The sequence below is a fragment of the Littorina saxatilis genome, linkage group LG1, assembly GCF_037325665.1.
Source record: "Littorina saxatilis isolate snail1 linkage group LG1, US_GU_Lsax_2.0, whole genome shotgun sequence".
In the NCBI taxonomy this organism is placed as follows: Eukaryota; Metazoa; Mollusca; class Gastropoda; order Littorinimorpha; family Littorinidae; genus Littorina; species Littorina saxatilis.
The window spans coordinates 15,247,555-15,268,969 of NC_090245.1; the positions used below are offsets into that span (position 1 = coordinate 15,247,555).

General features: G+C 40.8%; 2 protein-coding genes and 1 long non-coding RNA gene across 7 annotated transcripts in view; 2 read left to right on the forward strand and 1 right to left on the reverse strand.

Moving 5' to 3' along the window:
- The window catches only part of LOC138962726 (D-aspartate oxidase-like), a 32,396-nt gene extending 24,248 nt beyond the window's left edge, over window positions 1-8,148 (forward strand). For all 5 annotated transcript variants that reach the window (XM_070334676.1, XM_070334692.1, XM_070334659.1 and 2 more), the window contains 2 exons: window positions 5,662-5,763; window positions 6,382-8,148. In XM_070334676.1, the coding sequence (XP_070190777.1) occupies window positions 5,662-5,763; window positions 6,382-6,492 (213 nt within the window). In that variant the 3' untranslated portion in view covers window positions 6,493-8,148. The remainder of the gene's footprint in view (window positions 1-5,661; window positions 5,764-6,381) is intronic.
- On the reverse strand, window positions 373-4,468 carry LOC138962762 (uncharacterized). The gene is made up of 3 exons (XR_011454594.1): window positions 3,931-4,468; window positions 3,093-3,245; window positions 373-1,977 (listed from the first exon to the last, which is right to left on the reverse strand). It is a non-coding gene; the product is annotated as an uncharacterized lncRNA (long non-coding RNA).
- Window positions 8,149-9,690: 1,542 nt separating the features above from the next.
- LOC138962716 (protein FAN-like) overlaps window positions 9,691-21,415 on the forward strand; it is a 47,219-nt gene continuing 35,494 nt past the window's right edge. Inside the window, exons 1-8 of the mRNA XM_070334648.1 lie at window positions 9,691-9,814; window positions 13,052-13,150; window positions 14,465-14,543; window positions 15,134-15,189; window positions 16,591-16,675; window positions 18,360-18,473; window positions 19,937-19,989; window positions 20,496-20,628. Of these exons, the coding sequence (XP_070190749.1) occupies window positions 9,777-9,814; window positions 13,052-13,150; window positions 14,465-14,543; window positions 15,134-15,189; window positions 16,591-16,675; window positions 18,360-18,473; window positions 19,937-19,989; window positions 20,496-20,628 (657 nt within the window). The 5' untranslated portion in view covers window positions 9,691-9,776. The remainder of the gene's footprint in view (window positions 9,815-13,051; window positions 13,151-14,464; window positions 14,544-15,133; window positions 15,190-16,590; window positions 16,676-18,359; window positions 18,474-19,936; window positions 19,990-20,495; window positions 20,629-21,415) is intronic.

Genomic DNA, 21,415 nt, shown 5'->3' on the forward strand with positions numbered 1-21,415 from the left:
ACTAAAGATCCACTACCTGGCTGCTGTCTGCGGAAAATCGATTAATTCATAGAAAAATATGCCTTTCAGGGAAGCAGCTAGCCGGTGGTTGACTGTACATGTGTTTGTGTAGAGGTGTTCTTATTGCATGTTCAAGCCAGGACAGATGGTGACCTGAAACATTTACACATTACATATGTATGCAGGACTGCTACTTTTAAGCTTAGGTGCAAGTGACGAAGTGTGATGATATATTTGTTTGACTGATTATGGGCATTAAAATAAAACTGCAAAAAGAATACTTACACTTGAGATCTGATTTTGTGTGTGTGTGTGTGCGCATGAGGGTGTGTGTGGGCAATTTGACATACTTGCAGAAGAAACAAACAGAGGTAACTGATAAACTGCATTTATTAACACAAAGATGTAAACAAAGTGAGTTCACACATTTCACAAAAGTAAAACAAGGCAGTCTCACATGCATTCACAATATTTAGTACTCGACTCGCATGAATGGCCAAAGATTATAGGCTGAGAATGCAAGTTCTAATTTGGCACATTTGTACATGTAGCTGCATCCGCTAGACATATATATCCATCTTACAATAAAAAAAACTACCGTAGTGGTTAGGACATCTGCCTGAAAATCTAGGTCCTAGGTTCGAATCTCTACAGAGGCATTTAATTTTTCCCCTTGGTTGAAATAAAAAATGCTCAATCCAGAGAGAGCAACCGTAAAGTTACCAGGGTAAAAGTAAAGCGTTGAATGCAGCTATGAAGGTCATGCCAGCAGTGTGGGTCAAGATTCAGGCCGCCTTCTATGCACAGAATTCGGTGTAGGATTCTCAGCTCTATCTTTACAAACACATAATCCCCAATAGTCATACAGTGGAACCCCCCTTTTAAGACCCCCTCCATTTTAAGACCTTGTTTTCTCAGACTTTCTGTTCATAACCTCTGTAAATTTTAAATTTTACCTCCATTTTAAGACCCCCTCCTTTTTAAGACCTGATTTTCTCAGATTTTTGGAGGTCTTAAAAGGGGGGTTCCACTGTAGCTGTAAGACATAATTTTGTTTAAAACTCTTATACCTTTTGGGGGAAATAAATTAATAAGAAAAGACATCACCACACTAAGAAGTCAGGGTGCTGACTTTAGCTATGTGACCAAGTGGAAGGATTTTCTTATCCCATGCAAAAAGCCTGATGAAGGTCTGACACAGTGAGGTGAAGTGTTTTAATGAGGCAGAGCAGGCCTTTAAAAAATAAGTTCACCACATCCAAGTGAAAGACACAATCTTGGCAAACTGTATTACAAAAGCAACATTTCAGCACAACATAAGAATGAATTGAACCATCCAGGATGCACCAGAACGACCCAAAAACAGAATCAATGAAAATCTTAAACAAGATAAAGTACTGACTAGGATTCAAAGGAAGAAAAATTCATGGGTTAACACATTTCATGTGCATAATGCAGTTAAAAGATCTAAATTCTAATATTGCAAACAAAGTCTATACATGAACACGCATTGACCGAAACATACACACACATCTCCCAAAGCTAAGCCTGTGTGTAAAATACTGCCTGTGAACAACTTAACTTAAAGCACTCAAACAACATAAAAGTCTAAGATAATATCACTTTATGTAGTAAAAACAAACAAACCGCTGTTTGCTGTAAGAAAATATCTGCATACCAAACACTACCTGTATTTAGTTGAATTGACAACTTAATTTATAAGTCAAAATGTACCCTTTGATCCACATCGCACCACACATTATTTGTGTAGAATGTTATTGTTAATGTGTTACATGTTCATTTCACCACAAAGGCAACAGAAAACCTCTGTAAGTGTCAGCATATTCAGATGGACTATATTAAAGCAGTTCTGGTAGCTCCGTCAGCACAGAATGGACTGAATCTGATCATCATCCTCAGCAAAGCCAGGCACTACTCTGCAAGCTGCCTGCACATCATATCTCGGCACCTCACTTCCTGGAAAATACAGAAAATGTATTACTGAGCACATCCAGACTTTGCTGTGCACTGATGGGGATATGTTTTGGGTATCGAGAAGAGGGTGTGGGGTGCGGGAAGGTAGGTAGGAGGTAATACTTGTTCTTCACAAGATCAGTGGGATGGAGAATGGTGGGGGTGATACTGACAGTGACAACTATGAACTAAACTGTAAACCTTATTCTGTAATATTACAGGTGCCATCATTTCTTCCTGTGAAAACCATTTATTTCATGGATATAATAGATATACTTTCATCATTAAAATTAAAAAGATAATCTTTCATCTTAAAATCAAAAAGACTTCCTCACAAGAACCTTTCTAACGACATGATATCTTGTTATGCTGCTGGTGTGAGCGGCTTTTCTGGAATGTGATGGAAAGTTACTATTTTTTTAAATTCAGCATGAGCCTTCATCCCACACACATTCCCTATTTAGCGTTGACACCTTACAGTTTTGTTGAGAAATGTGATGTGAATTCATTCAGAAAATTCTAACTCTGCGCAGGGGCAGTCAGGGTGTTGGATGTAGAAGTAGGTATCCAAGTACACAGGCGGTATTACAATTTACATTGTAACTCTTATTCCATGTACAAAAAAAAAAAAAAAAACTATAAAAAAACAACTTGCCAGATCTGTGATTGTGAACCAAGGAAAGGACTGACTGTATTTAAAATAATTCCAGTAATGAGTAAATCTTTCATTCTAGCTATTTCATGTTTTACTTTCTTGCATCACAATAGTTCAATGTTCATACAAACAGTATAATGCACTTTATGAGTATAGGGTTGCAACAAACTTTAAGATGGGAAGGAGAGAGAAAATAAAGATATTTGTACCATTATGTATATAAAGTACATCATACCAATTACCATGCACAGTATTACTATGCATCTTCAAATACATGTATGAATAATTTCATCTACAAAGTACTTGTTATTCAATTTACAAAGAACAAAAGACTGCTGAATGATCTACATCAGTACATGTTTATAGCTTCAGACTACCATCACCAATACCCAATGTTACATATATTTTACCATACAGATTTGACAAGCAAAAGCTGTAAGTGGTAAAGAAATGTGTAACTTACTCTTCAGGAGTAGTCTGTAATGTAAAGCACCACGCCAAGTCATCCTGATATCTCTCCAGTACATGTATGCATCCATGTTTAAAGGTAAACTGTTGGAACTGGAAGACAGGAGCTGTATGAATGATGCACATCATCTCTGGTTTCTCGGGAGGCCTGAAAACAACCATAACAATATTATCATAAGGCCTAAAAAAAAAATAGGTGTGGTTACGGTAACCCGACCTACCCTATTTTTAGGGGCCGATCCTATAACTTTTTATTACATTTGTCAAAACAAAAAAACAAAAACAAAAAACCCAGTGCAAAAAACGCAATGAAAGCGAAAGCGCCCGTGTCGCACACTTATTTCCCTGTCAAGTAGGTTTAATTTGTACACATTAGAAAAAAAAGTTAAAAAAAAAAAAAAAGTGATTGCCTACCTACCTACCCTATTTTTTTTGGCTATGTTACCGTAACCACACCTATTTTTTTTTTTGGCCTAACTATTAACATGTCTTGAAAATGAAATAAGTACTATTTCAACTTCACTATCAGACGATTCAGAGCAAAATCACTCACTAATTCAGTAATTGTTTTGTTTATTCTTTTACAACCATAGTTCATACACTGATACAGCAGCATTTGATTATGTGCATACAGATTAAAGATCAAGCATTTTCTAAACTTGAGTAAAAAAAAAGAACAGAACAACTCAACAAGCACACACTCTGTGACTCACACTCACAGTCACATCCAGTTACTCATTAACACACACATACACAACAGATGAATCTTGCTCAGTTCTACAAAGGCCACGTTTGCTATGGTCATGTCTTGGATTTTAAAAATAATAACTTACCTGCTTGTTGATCCAAACCGATGATTGAAAATCAGTGAGAGTAGTGTAGAACAGTGCGATTCATCGCCAACCTCCCCATTCAAGGCAGACCGTGTCCAAAATCAGCTGTATCATTCACATCCCGATTGAATTCTTTCAGAAGGGCAGTCGGTGTTTCAACTTCTTTGTCGGTATATTTCTCTGGTGGACGTGTTGAACTGCCAAATATTAGATTGTTTTCAATAATATCAGTCACGACGGCCGCCATGTTTTTTGTCATCAATACTATTCATGTACTCCACTAAGGAAGAGCGTTTTATTGTGTCTTAAAACCGACTTCTCGGGAAAGTGATCAATCGAATTTTATGGTCCACAAAAACTTGCTTCATATTTTATTTAAGGGCTACTTTTATTTGCCTTTATTTTTATGGCGCACATTTTGTGCCCCACATTTTGTTTTGGCCTTCATTTTGTGGTCCACAAACTGGAAATGTGTCCCACAAATTTGTGGGCTTATTTTTGTGGTCCACAAACTGGAAATGTGCCCCACAAATTTGTGGGCTTATTTGTTGGATTATTATCATTAATGACATCGAATGCCAAGGATACCCGTGGCTCTCACGAAGCGCGTGGGCTAGTCAGAAACATCTTGGAGTTTGAGATGCGCGTTGAGTGAGAGAGACTGAGAGAGGGACTGAGAGGAATATGGGGAGAGAGAGAGGGAGGGGGAGAGAGAGAGAGAGAGAGAGAGAGAGGCAGACAGACCCAAACAGAGAGAGTTAGACAGACAGACAGACAGACAGACAGACAGACAGACTACCTCGCCTCTGAAACACAGACAGGTATATTAGACAGTCTGACCAGAGTGAAGGAAGGGCCAGAGAGATTTTCGCTAGACCTGGACGGTGGAGGAAGGGGCACAACTGTCTACAGGCCGGGTTTTTTTTTTTTTTTAAGAGGGGAGGTGGGAAGAGACTGATCAGCTGAGCGTGCTCGGTTGGCATGAAAGAGTTTCTTAATTTCAACTAGTTAAACTTGATGGCTTAATGGCTTGATGGCTTGATGGCTTAAACCTGATGCAGACCTGGGAACCCATACGATTTCGCCGTATTTTGTACGTGTACGTCTTTTTGTCTAAAGAACGATCAGTTCGGTTGGTTGAGAAAAAAAAAATACGAAGAGAAAAATTCCCTGACTACTTTTCTCCACAAACGTATCATCCCTGTCATTCCTGTCTATTTTCTGGGGGCACTGTTTATTTTAATTATTAACAATAAATGTATAACTCAGCGTTGGATCAATGATTACAGCTTTTGTCATTAAACATATAAAAGAAGAATTTGCTTTAGATGACGTATTGGTAAACTTAATTAACAGTGCAACGGACGCATGCGACTGCGAAGCATGTTTGAATCTTCGATGTTCATATCTTTGTGTGGAGTTCACTCATTTTTCTGAAAATACGCCAAATTTGTTTGAGAATACTCCAAGTACAAACAGCGGTTCCCAGGTATGCTAATGAGTGCGCGACCGCGCGCGGTGTGTGTGTGTGTGTGTGTGCGTTTGTGTTTGTGTGTGTGTGAGTGTATGTGTTTGTGTGTGAGTGTGTGTGTGTGTGTGTGTGTGTGTGTGTGTATGTGTGTGTGTGTGTGTGTGTGTGTGTGTGTGTGTGTCTACTATGTAGGCCCTATGCATGTACGCGTGCGTGATCTGTGTTTGTCTATGTGTCTGTCATTTGTGTGTGTGTATCAGGGTGCCAAAACACTGTGGGAGTGGGTAGGCCTGAGACCGTACCGCTGTCCGCCCAGAGTGGAAAGTGAAATCAGACGAACAGCAGACGGACGTCCCATCAAGGTAACAGGCTGCTAACGCGTTACGCCAGTTTTCACACTTAATTTCCGGTTACGCCGTATTTCGTGCCATGGAGCAGAAGCTGGGTATACAATCCTGCGAAACAAGTAAGCCTACCTTGGTACCAAAACCGACGTCTCGCTTCAACACGTTCAAAACATAAGACCTTTTTCAAATCAGTATAGGTTTGAACTTTATCCATTTAATTAAAACTTATTTTTTAAATGTACAAACAGAAACAGTGACATGTAGTTGCGTTGGAATGTGACACTGGCCGCAGATTCAAAGCCGGTTCTTCATATTTTACTTTGCTCATGAATTTGCTTTTTTTGCTACTTTTTGAGTCACAACGTCACACTAAAAAAACCAGGAAGTTAAGCTGAAAGCATGTGTGTGTGTGTGTGTGTGTGTGTGTGTGTGTGTGTGTGCCGTGTGTGTGTGTGTGTGTGTGTGTGTGTGTGTGTGTGTGTGCCGTGTGTGTGTGTGTGTGTGTGTGCGTGTGTGTGTGTGTGTGTGTGTGTGTGTGTGTGTTTGTGTGTGTGTGTTTGTGTGTGTGTGTGTGTGTGTGTGTGTGTGTGTGTGTGTGTGTGTGTGTGTGTGTGCGTGCTTGTGTGTGAGCAGATTGTTCACAACTACGGTCACGGGTCATTCGGCATCAGCCTGAGTTGGGGAACCGGGGTGCATGTGGCACAGATGGTCAGCGACCTGTTACACGCTTCACCAAAACTCTGACGTCACCCGGTTGTGACGCCATACCAAGACTCTGATGTCACCCGGTCTTACGTCATGCTGAGACTGATTTCACCCTGCTGTACATCATTCCGAGACTCTGAATAGTTGTGTTATCATATTGTTTGTCAGAGACGTTCAAGTTGCGCTAGCCAGATCTGACGTCATTCTACTTGTCGCGCCATGGCCTCTATGGTCACTGAGTTCGCAGCGTTCGTGTTACACTAACTGTGATTCTGACGTTGCACAAAAGCCTTGGTTAAAAAACAGACCTTTTATGAAGTATCGCAAGTTGATCACCTTGCAAATACTCTTCGCTCCTCTGTGTCTTTGTCAGTCTGACACAAAGTAAATGGAAGAATAGGAGTAGCTATCAAGTTAACACTCCTGGAACAGAGTTTATTTGATCTTTCATTTCTTCTTATCTTTTCTAAACCCTTACCATAACAAAAATTTTTCACCCAACTGCGGCAGTTAACTAAATGAATAATCTTAAATCTTAGAAGTTCTGTAATATTCAACAAGGTTCGAATAACTGTCACACAAAAGTAAGTTACAAGTAGGGGAAGGGCTCCTAATATGGACCGGCTCCTAATATGGACCACCACAAACTGACTAACGGCGCTAGAGCGCTCAAAAAAGTTTTATTCGCTGTATTCACCCTCTCTGGATAACTTGCACATGTCAAAACAGTTGCAGAAACACAAATCTCAAAACCGTTAGGCTTTTTCTCTTTTTTCACTTTTGGCAGCGTTCACTCTAAATTTGCCGCCTAAAACGGACTCGTTTCTGTCTTCAGCCAAAGCTTTTATCAAACAAAAATGGCTATATATGACAGCAAAAACCGTATTTGTTACATTTTAGCAGTGTTGACCCCGAGTTTCTATTGCAAACAAAATATAATAGCAAAATCACGGTATGTGCGAGTCCCCTAATATGGACCACCTTCAACAAATCGAAGAAAATAAAAGCTAAAGGCTATTTTCATTAATTCATTAAGAAGCTTGCTGGTAATTACCTATAACTAGCCCTCGAGATTTAAAAAAAATTCAACGAAAAGTCTTCTTTTCGTGGAAGTTGATAATTTCACTTATTTTCACTCTGTTTTTGATAAGCTTCTTTAGTTTCCTGGTGTGCTTCAAATAATGCTCTCATCAACCCGAAACAGATCAATCTAGAGCATATTTTAATTAGGCTGACTTGTACACTAAGTTGTATCATGTTATTTTGAAATATAGGGGGCTTTTTACAGTGATTCGTGAAGGCCGCTTCACTGGTCCATATTAGGCGCCCAGGCTCCTAATATGGACCCTTTGTGATTTTTTTCTGTATTTAATTTTTGCTGAATGTGTATCAAAGCTATTTTACTCTAATTAGGCCTAACGGTTAACCTAAGAAAGAAGGACTACCAAACACAAAATGAAACTTCTTTGCAAGAAAACAAGCTATTTATCAGCATGAAACAAAAAGTGGTCCATATTAGGGGCCCTTCCCCTACTACCTTTGAACAGTTTCGAAGACTTTCCTATTCTATTTTTAGTAACCATGATCAGCTGGTATGAAAAGCCCAAGGGCGCATGTCCGGGCTGCATCCAATTGTTGATAGTTACTTGTAGATAATGCGTTTGTGGCAAATTACAAATAAAGATTCGAAACTTGCATAGCACTTTCCAAGACAAGTAATGTCTAATGAAGTATGCGTGTGCGTGTGTGAATGCGGGCGTACGAGTGTGCGGGCGTATGAGTGTGTCCAGGGGCGGATCAGTTCATTTTATGGGGGGGGGGGGGGGGGGTTCCAAAAGTATATTGTGAAGATATGGTTGTCCGGTAGCTCAGTTGGTAGAGCAATGGACTTGTGATCGAAAGGTCGCAGGTTCGAATTCGGGCCGGGACGGACACGGGTCAACTTTATGTGCAGACCCAGAGACGGAAGCCATGTCCCACCCCCGTGTCATCACAATGGCACGTAAAAGACCTTGGTCATTCTGCCATAAGTGCAGGTGGCTGAATACACCTAAACACGCAGACACCTGGGTAGCGCGACTCCGTTGCTGCTAGCTTTCCACTGGGAGGAAGCGCGGACCCGAATTTCCCAGCGATGGGACAATAATGTAATGAAAATGAAAAATGAAAATGAAATGAAGGCCGCGCGAAGCGCCGAACCGACAGCGCCAAGCGCCTAGCGCTGAAAAAAAGGGTGCAATCTGGTGCATTCTGAGGATGATCATTACCTGAGTTTCAGGCAGCAGATTTTGTCACTGATTAATACCCCAAAAATTGAAACTCAATGTAAAATAAAGAAATGCACCATACAAATATTTTTATTTTTTGGCTGGGGGGTCTGGAAACCCTAGAACCCCCCCTCGTCCGCCCCTGGACTGTCATATCAGTGCGTGTATGTGTAGGGCGTTGGTGTGTGTGTACGTGGGGCATGCATGCGTGCGTATATCATAGTGCCCGGTGTGTGTGTGTGGGGGGGGGGAGGAGGGTTGTGCACAATGTGTGTGTGCCACAGTCGAGTGTGCCACAGTGAGTGTGAGTGTGTGATAGAATTCGGTCCGTCAATCAGTTTCAATGCCAGTCAATGTCCAGAGCTGAAGACAGACCGACCGCACACACATATGAACACACACGCACGCACACACACTGACACACGCACACGGCCGTGCACACACGCACACAGCTAGACTGACCGCACACACACACAGACCGACCGCACTCACGCACACTGACACACACACACAGACCGACCGCACTAACGCACACACACACCGTGACACACACAGACTCCGACCGCACACACACTGCAGACCAATCACACACACACACACACACAGACTCGGACCGACCGCACACACACACACACCGACCGCACACACACACACACACACACGCCGCGACAGACCGACCACACACTGACACACACTGACCCCGGCGGCACACACTCAGTGACACACACCGGCTGACACACGCACACACACGCACCAACACAAACGCGGGGCACACACTCACTGACACACACACGCACACACACCGTACTGTGACATGCACATACACACACACACACACACACACACACACACACATACACTCACCGCACAGATTATTTCGCTGCACACCCCAGGATACAGTTGTGTATAGTTATTTGGGGACATTATTGCAAGATCTGTGAGCTTTCGGTAAATAGTAATTGAAGGGAGATCATCCTCGTATAACTTCGCAGCCCGAGGAGGGCGTGGGACTCGAGTTTTTTTTATCAAGTTTCTGTTTGACTCCAAACCTTCAAAATGCAGTTCCTCGAAACTGACACTCTTGGTCAAGAGAGGTAGGAATCGCAATGAATAAATGTTGATACTCAGTTCGATCTTGGGGAATGCGAGGAACTTAAAACACGTATGAATTGATTCACGTACTTTCCTCCTTGTTCAGGCAGCGACAGAGTTCCAAGGAAAGTTTTCCTTGTACTGCGAAGCGTTTCATCTTCCTGTGGGTTTTTAAGAGTTAAAAAGAGCTTGACACTTTACCCTTTTGCTAGTATCTAGTTCAGTCGTCTTTTACTGTTGCGATTTTGTTAACGGCATACTCTCAGTCTCGTGGAGAAAGCCATGTGATTTGGATAAGAATTAAGGACCCTGTTGTCCACTGTCTGTATCTGTATCTGTAGGTTACGTCGCTAGCATCCAGATTGCTGGCTTTGGCGCGACGGGTGGGTGTGCGCAGCGACGTCGCTTATCGGCGGCTGGTAGTCAGCGCCGCCTTGAATGCCTCAATAGAGTGGCAGCCTGAAAATATATTACGCACTGACCAGTTACATGCACTCCGAGTGTATACAAGATACTGCCCCCTATATGCACTTCGACGTTAACTTTCGATCTCCCCCCTGCGGGTTAGGGGGAAGAATTTACCGTATGCTCCCCACCATGTCGTAAAAGGCGACTAACGGATTCTGTTTCTCCTTTTACCCTTGTTAAGTGTTTCTTGTATAGAATATAGTCAATGTTTGTAAAGATTTTAGTCAAGCAGTATGTAAGAAATGTTAAGTCCTTTGTACTGGAAACTTGCATTCTCCCAGTAAGGTCATATATATTGTACTACGTTGCAAGCCCCTGGAGCAATTGTTTGATTAGTGCTTTTGTGAACAAGAAACAATTAACAAGTGGCTCTATCCCATCCCCCCCCTTCCCCGTCGCGATATAACCTTGAACGGTTGAAAACGACGTTAAACACCAAATGAAGAAAAGAACTTTCGGTCGGGAAGCAAATTTGCCATTCGACGCTACTTTGTGATAGAAACGCAGAGTAGTTGATTATCAGAGAGTACAAAAAACAAACAAACACACACACACAAAGTGCATGATGCTACACTGCATGTGTGTATCGACCTAGAAGTGGTTGTATACAATGTGAGTATACATTATCATAGTTGCACTCCGAAAAAGAGATTGCATAAGTTAATACAGTAATTACATCAGATTGATTTTCATTGGCTACTTCTTAACGACTTGGCTTAGAGTTGTAACAGAGCTTTTCATTGTCAGAGTGTTTGTATATATATATATATCGATGTTGTCATGGATGTTTGGCGCAACTCATTTTAGACAACTTTTCAGCAGAAGACCAAACTGATTATTTTTATTATGAAATAGTGTTTATATTTGTGCCGTGTATGGTTAGAAAGATAAAAGAATGTTAAATCAAGTATTGTCCATCGTATTTTAGAGAATATTTCTCATGGAGAATGATTTACTTAGTCTAAAGCACACAAACATCAAAATCGTCAAGAATCAAGTTACGACAGGACAACAATAATATCCAACCAAAAAGGCCTGGATTTTAACAAAATATTTTATGTTTATCTTCTTTCGCCCAGGTGTATTAGACTTCTCTCAGAAGGAACTTTCAGTCGCACAACTTTCTCTCTCACTAAACAACCACAAGCCTTGACTGAGATGCCAGATTTGACATAGATCTATCTCAAGAAGCCTCAGGTTCCCTTTGGTCTCCTGCCACTAGTGCCAGTTATTTTAACTCATCCCTGACGTGTAATGGCTTAGCACTAACAAATATTGCAAAATAAAAACAGCTGGCATATTATTGTAGGTAAACCACCCTAGTTATTGCAATAACTACTCTATGAAAAGTGACATATTAGTTAGGCCTAAAAAAAAAATAGGTGTGGTTACGGTAACCCAACCTACCCTATTTTTAGGGGCCGACACTGTAACTTTTTATTACATTTGTCATTAAAAAACCCAAGAAAACGAGTGCAGAAAACGCAATGAAAGCAAAAGCGCTCGATTCGCACACTTATTTTCCTGTCAAGTAGGTTTAATTTGTGCACATTAGAAAAAAAAAAAGGTTAAAAAAAAAGAAGTGATTGCCTACCTTCCTACCCTATTTTTTTGGGCTATGTTACCTTAACCACACCTATTTTTTTGTGCCTTATCCTTGACTTACCCTAGGTACACACTAATATATGCATACAGAAGCAGCATGCAATTTTAGAGGCAAGTTTCGCAGACAAGGTTGTTTTTTGCATTTATGTTATGTTATATGAAGTCTTATATCGCGCGCGTATCTCCAGACTTCCCGCAGTGCGGCACTGCGGTTATGAAATTAAAGGCCCCTCCTGTTTTTGGAACCGCAGGAGCTTTCTAGTTTGCTGTTAGGTAGATTTTTGGTTCCTCTTTCCTGTCATGCTCTCTTTTTCTTTATGAATTCTTTTCTTTTTTCTGCCTTCTTGCTCATTCACCTGTATTTTTTCCAAAAATCTCTTCTCTTGCCGCTTGTCTCGCGATTCATGTATAGTTTAATCTGTTAGTGTTCTGATGTAAGTCCAGCAGTAGATAGGTTAAGCCTATTTTAACATACTGGAAACTGGTAATCTTCCAGTAGGTATTAATTTAGTTTTACTAAAGCCTGCTGGGACACAAGTAATGGGTTAGTGCATTTGTAAACAGGAATCGCTTGACAAGTGGCCCCCTTCATCCCCCCCTTCCTCGTCCTGATATGGCTCTGCGTAGTCGGCTGGACGTTAAGCAACAAATAAACAAACAAACAAACAATCTCCAGACTCGGACTCAAGGCGCAGGGATCTATTTATGCCGTGTGAGATGGAATTTTTTACACAATACATCACGCATTCACATCGCCCAGCAGATCGCAGCCATTTCGACACATATCCTACTTTTCACGGCCTATTATTCCAAGTCACACGGGTATTTTGGTGGACATTTTTTATCTATGCCTATACAATTTTGCCAGGAAAGACCCTTTTGTCAATCGTGGGATCTTTGACGTGCACACCCCAATGTAGTGGACACGAAGGGACCTCGGTTTTTCGTCTCATCCGAAAGACTAGCACTTGAACCCACCACCTAGGTTAGGAAAGGGGGGAGAAAATTGCTAACGCCCTGACCCAGGGTCGAACTCGCAACCTCTCCCTTCCGAGCGCAAGTGCGTTACCACTCGGCCCACCCAGTCCTATATTTGAAAACTGAAGAAAGCATCTGATTTATCCTAGCTTACACACTGTTTTCACAAATTTGTGGGTACTTTGCAGATTTTCTCTCTTGCTCTTGGAGCCGGGAGAAATCTACTTTGAAGATTTCAGTGTCTTCTACTTTCCTGATGGTAACCTTGAAAATCCTGCTCCAAACAGGTGAGTTGCACACATATGTGCATGCACACACACACACACACACACATACACACACACACACACACACACACACACACATACACATACACACACACACAGAAGCAAACTTGTGACACACAGACAGAAGCAAACTTGTGTGTGCACACACACCCCATGTTTTTATGTCATTTTGCACCATTAAATTCACCCCCTGCGGGTTAGGGGGAAGAATTTACCGGATGCTCCCCAGCATGTCCAGGGATCGCGCTAGCTTTTTAAAAAATGCGTAAGTCATACGCAACGAAACGAAAAAAACGCGTCACGGACCAATATTTTTGCGTACTACGAAAACACGTACAGACACAAACAAAACACGCACGAAAGACTTAAAGACACTCCTTACCTAAATACGGCGAGTTTTCCTGTCGAACTCCGCGCACGCCTGTCGAATAACACCCCTGCTGTCTCCAACCTTCGGGCCTTGCGAGTTTGTTTCCCGCTCTAATACGACTAGACACACTTTCCGCCTTTTGGAAGCGCGAGATGGGAGAGCAGCTAATGTCTGTTTCATTATCCGACAAGACATTATCTGGTAATACCCTCGTTACGTTCGTTTGCGATACTTCGATGCAAAAAAAAACCGGACTTTAGTTTTGACGCGCAGATTTCATGTGTGTCGTCACTTCTCGAGTCCTATAGTCAGTTTCAGGATCGGGTGATTATTAAGTCAGAGCAAAAGCGCTGCGTGAAGACAAGAAAAAGTTACAATATTTTTGCGTATGGCTTACGCGGCGCGGCGAAAAAAACGCGTCAGCGACTTTTAAAATGCGTCAAATACGCAAAAATCGTGCGTAAACGCGATCCCTGATGTCGTAAGAGGCAACTAACGGATTCTGTTTCTCCATTTACCCTTGTTAAGTGTTTCTTGTATAGAATATAGTCAATGTTTGTAAAGATTTTAGTCAAGCAGTATGTAAGAAATGTTAAGTCCTTTGTACTGGAAACTTGCATTCTCCCAGTAAGGTAATATATTGTACTATGTTGCAAGCCCCTGGAGCAATTTTTTGATTAGTGCTTTTGTGAACAAGAAACAATTAACAAGTGGCTCTATCCCATCTCCCCCCCTTTCCCCGTCGCGATATAACCTTCGTGGTTGAAAACGACGTTAAACACCAAATAAAGAAAGAAAGAACCATTAAATTCTGTTTGACTTTTCTTCATTGATTTTTCACAATATGTATACTATTATATTTATAATGAGTAGTACTTGCAGTGAAGCATGGTCATGTTGACGGATTGATATAAACTTAATTTTGTGTGTGATGTTATTTTCAGACAGCAACAAGGTCATCTGAAGGTCTGTTCAAAGTCGGTTGTTTTTGTGCCAAAGGAGTTACAGTGGCCTATCATTAAGGTTTGATTTTTAATTGTACTACAGTCGAACCCCCCTTTTAAGACCTGAAAAAATCAGGAGTCATAAAATGGGGGTAATTTACTTATGAAAAGAAAATCTGAAAAAAACATGCAATGTATTAAAATGGAGAGAGTCTTAAATCAGGGTTTCTTAAATGGAATGTTTCACTGTAATCTTCATGAAATTGTTTTGTAAAACCAGTACTGTTTGAAATAAAGTGTAAAAAAAATTCCATCTCACACGGCATTAAGTCTCAGGGCTTGGAAACATGAATACACGCATGCAGGAAAAAATTTTAAAAATGGGTAGCGCCGTATACTGTATGGCAGCTCGCTTTCCCCAGGGAGAAAGGAGCCCGAATTTCTGTGAGGTTACCCTCATGGACTATATAAAATCTTATCCTTATCCTTAAGAATAATAATGATTATAATACTAATGTTATGAATGATAATATTAATAAGAATAGTATCTGTAGTTTTAGTTCACACCATTTAACTTACATGCATGTAGCTATTGCGTTGTGTATTTTGCATGAATGAATATTTAGTTTTTGTCTTGCACTATAGTCAGCTTTTTTAATTGTTTTCCAGTTTCCAATGAAGAGTGTGGAAAAGCTTGAAGAAGTTGAACCTGGCTTGCTGTCCAAGTAAGAACATTATGACTGATTATGCTCGTTTATTTATTCAGTCAAGAGTTTATGTTGAGGAATATTTGATCAGTTTTGGATATCTACAAAATACTAATACATGTACTATACTTAGAGGTCAATTTCTACTCTGTGTGATTTTTTCCCCATGTGCATGCAGGGTCAGAGTAGCACATTTAAATATGTTAATTGATGAAATGGATGTAAAACACTCAGCCCCACTGAGAAATTAGAAGGCTGCAAGAACTTAAATGCAAGTTGTTATTCCATAACCCTAAATAAATAAATATTTATTTTGTCTTTCTGTCTTATCCAACTGTTCATCATTGTTACAAACTGAAGACTGCTCGTATCAAAGCTGTGTCCCGCAGTGGGGCACTGCGGTTATGAAATTAAAGGCCCCTCCTGTTTTTGGAACCGCAGGAGCTTTCTAGTTTGCTGTTAGGTAGATTTTTGGTTCCTCTTTCCTGTCATGCTCTCTTTTTCTTCATGAATTCTTTTCTTTTTTCTGCCTTCTTGCTCATTCACCTGTATTTTTTCCAAAAATCTCTTCTCTTGCCGCTTGTCTCGCGATTCATGTATAGTTTAATCTGTTAGTGTTCTGATGTAAGTCCAGCAGTAGATAGGTTAAGCCTATTTTAACATACTGGAAACTGGTAATCTTCCAGTAGGTATTAATTTAGTTTTACTAAAGCCTGCTGGGACACAAGTAATGGGTTAGTGCATTTGTAAACAGGAATCGCTTGACAAGTGGCCCCCTTCATCCCCCCCTTCCTCGTCCTGATATGGCTCTGCGTAGTCGGCTGGACGTTAAGCAACAAATAAACAAACAAACAAATCAAAGCTGTGAAACATGTCTCAAGTAATCTGCCATTGTTCCTGCTACATGTATTTCTTCTGTCAGATATGTGCTGTTCAGTTTAGTTAATGGATTGTATAGACTTTTTGTTTGTTTGTTTGTTTGCTTAACGCCCAGCCGACCAGATCAGGGCGGTGCTGCTTTGACATATAACGTGCGCCACACACAAGACAGAAGTCGCAGCACAAGCTTCATGTCTCACCCAGTCACATTATTCTGACACCGGACCAACCAGTCCTAGCACTAACCCCATAATGCCGGACGCCAGGCGGAGCAGCCACTAGATTGCCAATTTTAAAGTCTTAGATATGACCCGGCCGGGGTTCGAACCCACGACCTCCCGATCATAGGGCGGACGCCTTACCACTAGGCCAACCGTGCCAGTTTGTATAGACTGCAAACTGGAGGTTGTATTGTGTTTACACACATAAATGTCAAAGTTTACCTTTTACTTTATGGAACGGGTTTGAGGGAAAGACAAAGAAATGTATGTCAAAATAAAATTGTGCAATCTCATAAATGTTTCCCTAATACTGTTACAGGGCCAAAAACGTTCTTCGGATTGTGTCGTTCAAGTATGTTGAGATGAAGGCAAACAATATTGTGGCTCCATTCGTCTTCAAGAAGGTACGTATTTGGAAGTGGTAGTTTCTTGTTCGACTATTGTTTTATCTGTCTTGTGCTTTATAAAGTGAAGATCAGAGAATGATCAAAGATGGTATTGTGTGTGCTTGTGTTTGTTTACGTGTGTGTGTGTGTGTGTTTAGTTCATAAAGTTAACTCTTATGTCTTTGTAGCTGACTTACAGTTGCTGTGATAGTTATTTGCAATGTCCAGCCGCTACCTCAACAAAAGGTCTACAGTGGTACCTCTATATAACGACTTTGAAAATGTTACCGAAATTCGGTCGTTATATGGAGGGGTCGTAATATGGAGGAGTTGGTTTGTTATGTTCATGTCCGGGTCCGTCACTGATCCGGATTGAATGACATGGGTGTTTTGATTGATGCCGCCCACAAAGTAATGATATTCTTTACTTAAACGATTTTGGTAACCAGTTTTCTATTCAATTAATTACCCACACAAAGTTTTCTTGCCCCGTAACTATTCAAGAGTTAAGGTTTGCAATAAATGCACTGAGGTCGAACAAAAGCATGCGGTCCCAAAGCATGCACATCGATGACGATGTCGATAACATTACCAGTTACTAATCACAGTCATACGATACCCAGCAAGGATTTGGTTAAAAACAAAGACACAGTGTCCCAAACGCAAGGTACCGAACGTAAAGAACGGCGGCAGTGTGTTGAAACTGATGTAAAATTGTAGCGAAAAGCGTCAGTTTTCACAATGAAACGCTCGCTCCTTCAAGGGACATCACTGCACTTCGGACTGTCCAGGGAGTTGATTAATTTAGGACACTCCACTTCTCATCTTCAAATTTCACTGACGGGATTCTGAGGAGAATCTATTGATTCAACCAAACGCGCGGTTGTATATCGCGTCACTCGGTCACGGATCGGGGAAAGCAAAAAAAAGTTCCAGATTTCGAAACCATGTTCTGGCGTCGGCAATTTTTAGCTTGACAGAAAACACTTGCACGTGCTTCGCTGACGTACATCGCAAAATTTCATGACGTCACCACAACTTTCGGTTTTGGTTCGATATGCGGATTACTTTCATGACATTTCTGTAACTTTGCGTGTTTTTAGGTAAGAGTTACTGCACAGGTCTGTGCGAAATGAAGCAGAGATCTTGCAAATGAGCTTTATCTAGAGTCATGATAAAGCAATGACCTGAAATAGAAACGAAAACCCGTGGCTTCAGCTGTTTGCGTGCCGAAGTGGAGTTGTACACTGAAAGGATTTCCGCAAGTTTTGAGCGTCCATATCGCGCACTGACTCGACTTGAGATATAATTAGAGTAAACCAAACCCATGATAATTTTGGGAAAAGTCGTTATAAGTCCGGAGGTGAGAAATACTAAGACAAAGAAGGAGAAAAAAATCCGTCAGAGAAAAGTCGGTCGTATTATTTAGGGACCCGTAAAAGAGAGGGGTCGTAAAGGGAGGTACCACTGTACTTACAAGAGAGCCATAATCTATGAAAACTACCATGACAAAACAAAAACAAAAAGAAGGGCTCCAAAAATAGGAAGAGATCTTTGTTAAGGGAGAGGGCTTATTGTGTATTTGTATATATCTGACTATGTTAGCGATGTGATTGTATATTGCTGTGAGCTCTCATGACAAGGGCGATTAATAATGATACGTCTTTGTTATTATCATTACTATTATATTATTGTTGTTCAGGTTCACCGGGAGCACGTGTTCTCGCTGAACTACGCCAGCCTGGACGACGCCCTGGGCCCCATGTGTCAGATTCACCGTGCCTCCACGCTCATGCATTTTGACCAAGAAGTCATGGTAAGTACAGGGCCGGGATTGAAACACTCAACATAGCTAGGGGGCCAAAGTCATAATGCGATCCTTAATTGAGGCTGAAGTCTTTTTACAGAAAACTCAGGGCTAAAACTCTGTGCGGCTAGCTCCGTGAAGCCCCCCGCGGGTTAGGGGGAAGAATTTACCTGATGCTCCCCAGCATGTCGTAAGAGGCGACTAACGGATTCTGTTTCTCCTTTTACCCTTGTTAAGTGCTTCTTGTATAGAAAATAGTCAATGTTTGTAAAGATTTTAGTCAAGCAGTATGTAAGAAATGTTAAGTCCTTTGTACTGGAAACTTGCATTCTCCCAGTAAGGTCATATATTGTACTACGTTGCAAGCCCCTGGAGCAATTTTTTGATTAGTGCTTTTGTGAACAAGAAACAATTAACAAGTGGCTCTATCCCATCCCCCCCCCCCCCCCCCCCCCCCCTTTTCCCCGTCGCGATATAACCTTGAACGGTTGAAAACGACGTTAAACACCAAATAAAGAAAGAAAGCTCCGCGAAGTAAACTTTGCGTAGTAGACTTTGTCCAGTTAAGGACAGGCTAGATCCACCACTGGGCTATTGTGCCTGTCTCTGTCAACATTACTTCTTGTGATGTGGTGAACAGTTCCCGGCGATGTAACTCAAAAACATGTGACATTTTGGGATGCAAAAAAGCTCAAATTTGATTTTGATTGACCAATAATGTGAATCACGCTAGGATTTATAGGTGTTTTCTTTGGTTCAGATTTGTTGGAAATGTTGTTTACTTTGACCCCATACCCCTTACCCGTTGCTAAAGGCTGCAAAGGCCTACAGCAAAAAAAACTCTTTTTTTTATAAATTTTTTGTTCTTTTTTTTTTGGGGGGGGTTGGGGGGGAATCAGCTTTTTTTTCAATGAGATATTAGGGCTTACAAACGGAGATGCTTTATTTAACGATCTTATAATATCAATAACAGCTCATTATATATTATATTAAGTATACATTATATATCTATGTTATACAAAATATAAAACAGTCAATCAGTTTATTAAATAAAATCCCCCCCCCCAACCAAAAAGATTTTTGGTTTGTTTGTTTTTTTAAATTAAAAAAAAATGCCTATTTTATCCACACACACAAAATAAACCATTTGTATTCTGTGTGTGTGTCTCTCTCTGTCATTGTCTGTTTGTCTCTTTCTTTCACACATGCATGCACTCATACAAACACACACACCGGGTTGGGGAAGGGGGTTGGTAGGGGGGAGCAAGAAGCAGGAAACAAGTAGCTTTTCTTGTTCATTGTTTTAAATTTCCCTTTTTTCCCTGATTGGTTCCTTATTGCAGTGGTAAAGATGTGCTTTGTAGTCAGATTGTGTCTTTTCTCATGCAGGTACGTGTTTCCAACAGGCATTGATAGACTAATGCGAATTATTTACAAATGTTTTAAATTGTTGTTGTTGTTCTTGGTTCCAGATAAATGCCATTGTATTGTCCAGGCAATCTCGCGTTCAGTTCAACACTAGCTGGTGTGTTTTGAAAGTCTTTTTATTCTATTTTTATTTTGTTTGATTTTCCTATTGATTCTCCTTGTTTGATTTCTTTTCGAATGAGCAGTTCATTTCTTTTTCTTCTGCATCAGTCCTACCATTTTTGTTAAGATCTTTATTTTCTTTGTTGTTGTTTTTGGTAAAATCCTCTGGGGATTTGTATTGCCTTCTTTTTCAGTTACAGATACAGTTTGTATTTCAATTCCTAGCTCCCGCCTAACTTGTTATCTGTCCTTCTGTTTTTTCCATTGCCGTTTATTTGATCTCCTTATACTTCTTTTCTTTTTCCATTTTTTGGGGGGCTGGTTTTGGGATTTTTTTTTCAATCAAACTTACTGGCTAACGCCAAACTTCTGAGAGAGAGGCGGTAAAAACTAGAAGTGTTTGAAACTGTTTTCGATGAAATGTTCTGACTTTGCTGTTGAGCTGATCGAGGATACAGTTTGACTTTTTCAGGGTTTAACGTAAAAAAATTGTTGTTTCAGGTTAGACGATTTGTATGAAAAGATCTTGCTGGAAGCTAGAGCAGACAGAGTCACACCCCTGGCAAATAACCCTGGCCGCCTTATGCTGACCTCTTCCAGGCTATACTTCCAGCCTTTCAACAACATTGATAAGGTGCATCACCACGGGACATGTATACCACAGATGTGCTACACGTAGCATAACATTAGCACACTATTGGTACATTTGTGACACGTGCTTGATATGTCCCAAATTGGAACCATGGACTCAGAACTTAGAAAAAAATTGGACAAAAACAAATTAGGTGTTACACCTGGCATTCATCACTAATCGCTGTTGCGTACGAATAATCCATTTAAGTTTTGATAACCATGGTCAGGCCAAGAAAACTGGAGTTTTGATTTTGAAAGTGCCCTGCTGATTTTCTCATTACTGGTGGGTTCGTTAAAGTGGAGAGAATTTGATTTGACCCCCCGCGGGTTAGGGGGAAGAATTTACCCGATGCTCCCCAGCATGTCGTAAGAGGCGACTAACGGATTCTGTTTCTCCTTTTACCCTTGTTAAGTGTTTCTTGTATAGAATATAGTCCATGTTTGTAAAGATTTTAGTCAAGCAGTATGTAAGAAATGTTAAGTCCTTTGTACTGGAAACTTGCATTCTCCCAGTAAGGTCATATATTATACTACGTTGCAAGTCCCTGGAGCAATATTTTGATTAGTGCTTTTGTGAACAAGAAACAATTAACAAGTGGCTCTATCCCATCTCCCCCCTTTCCCCGTCGCGATATAACCTTGAACGATTGAAAACGACGTTAAACACCAAATAAAGAAAGAAGAAAGAGAATTTGATGTGTTGATTTTGAAAGAATAGTCTTACTGAACTCTGGGTGAAGAAATGTGTATGACAACCTTTCTGTGTTTGGAACTTCTGTGAATATGTA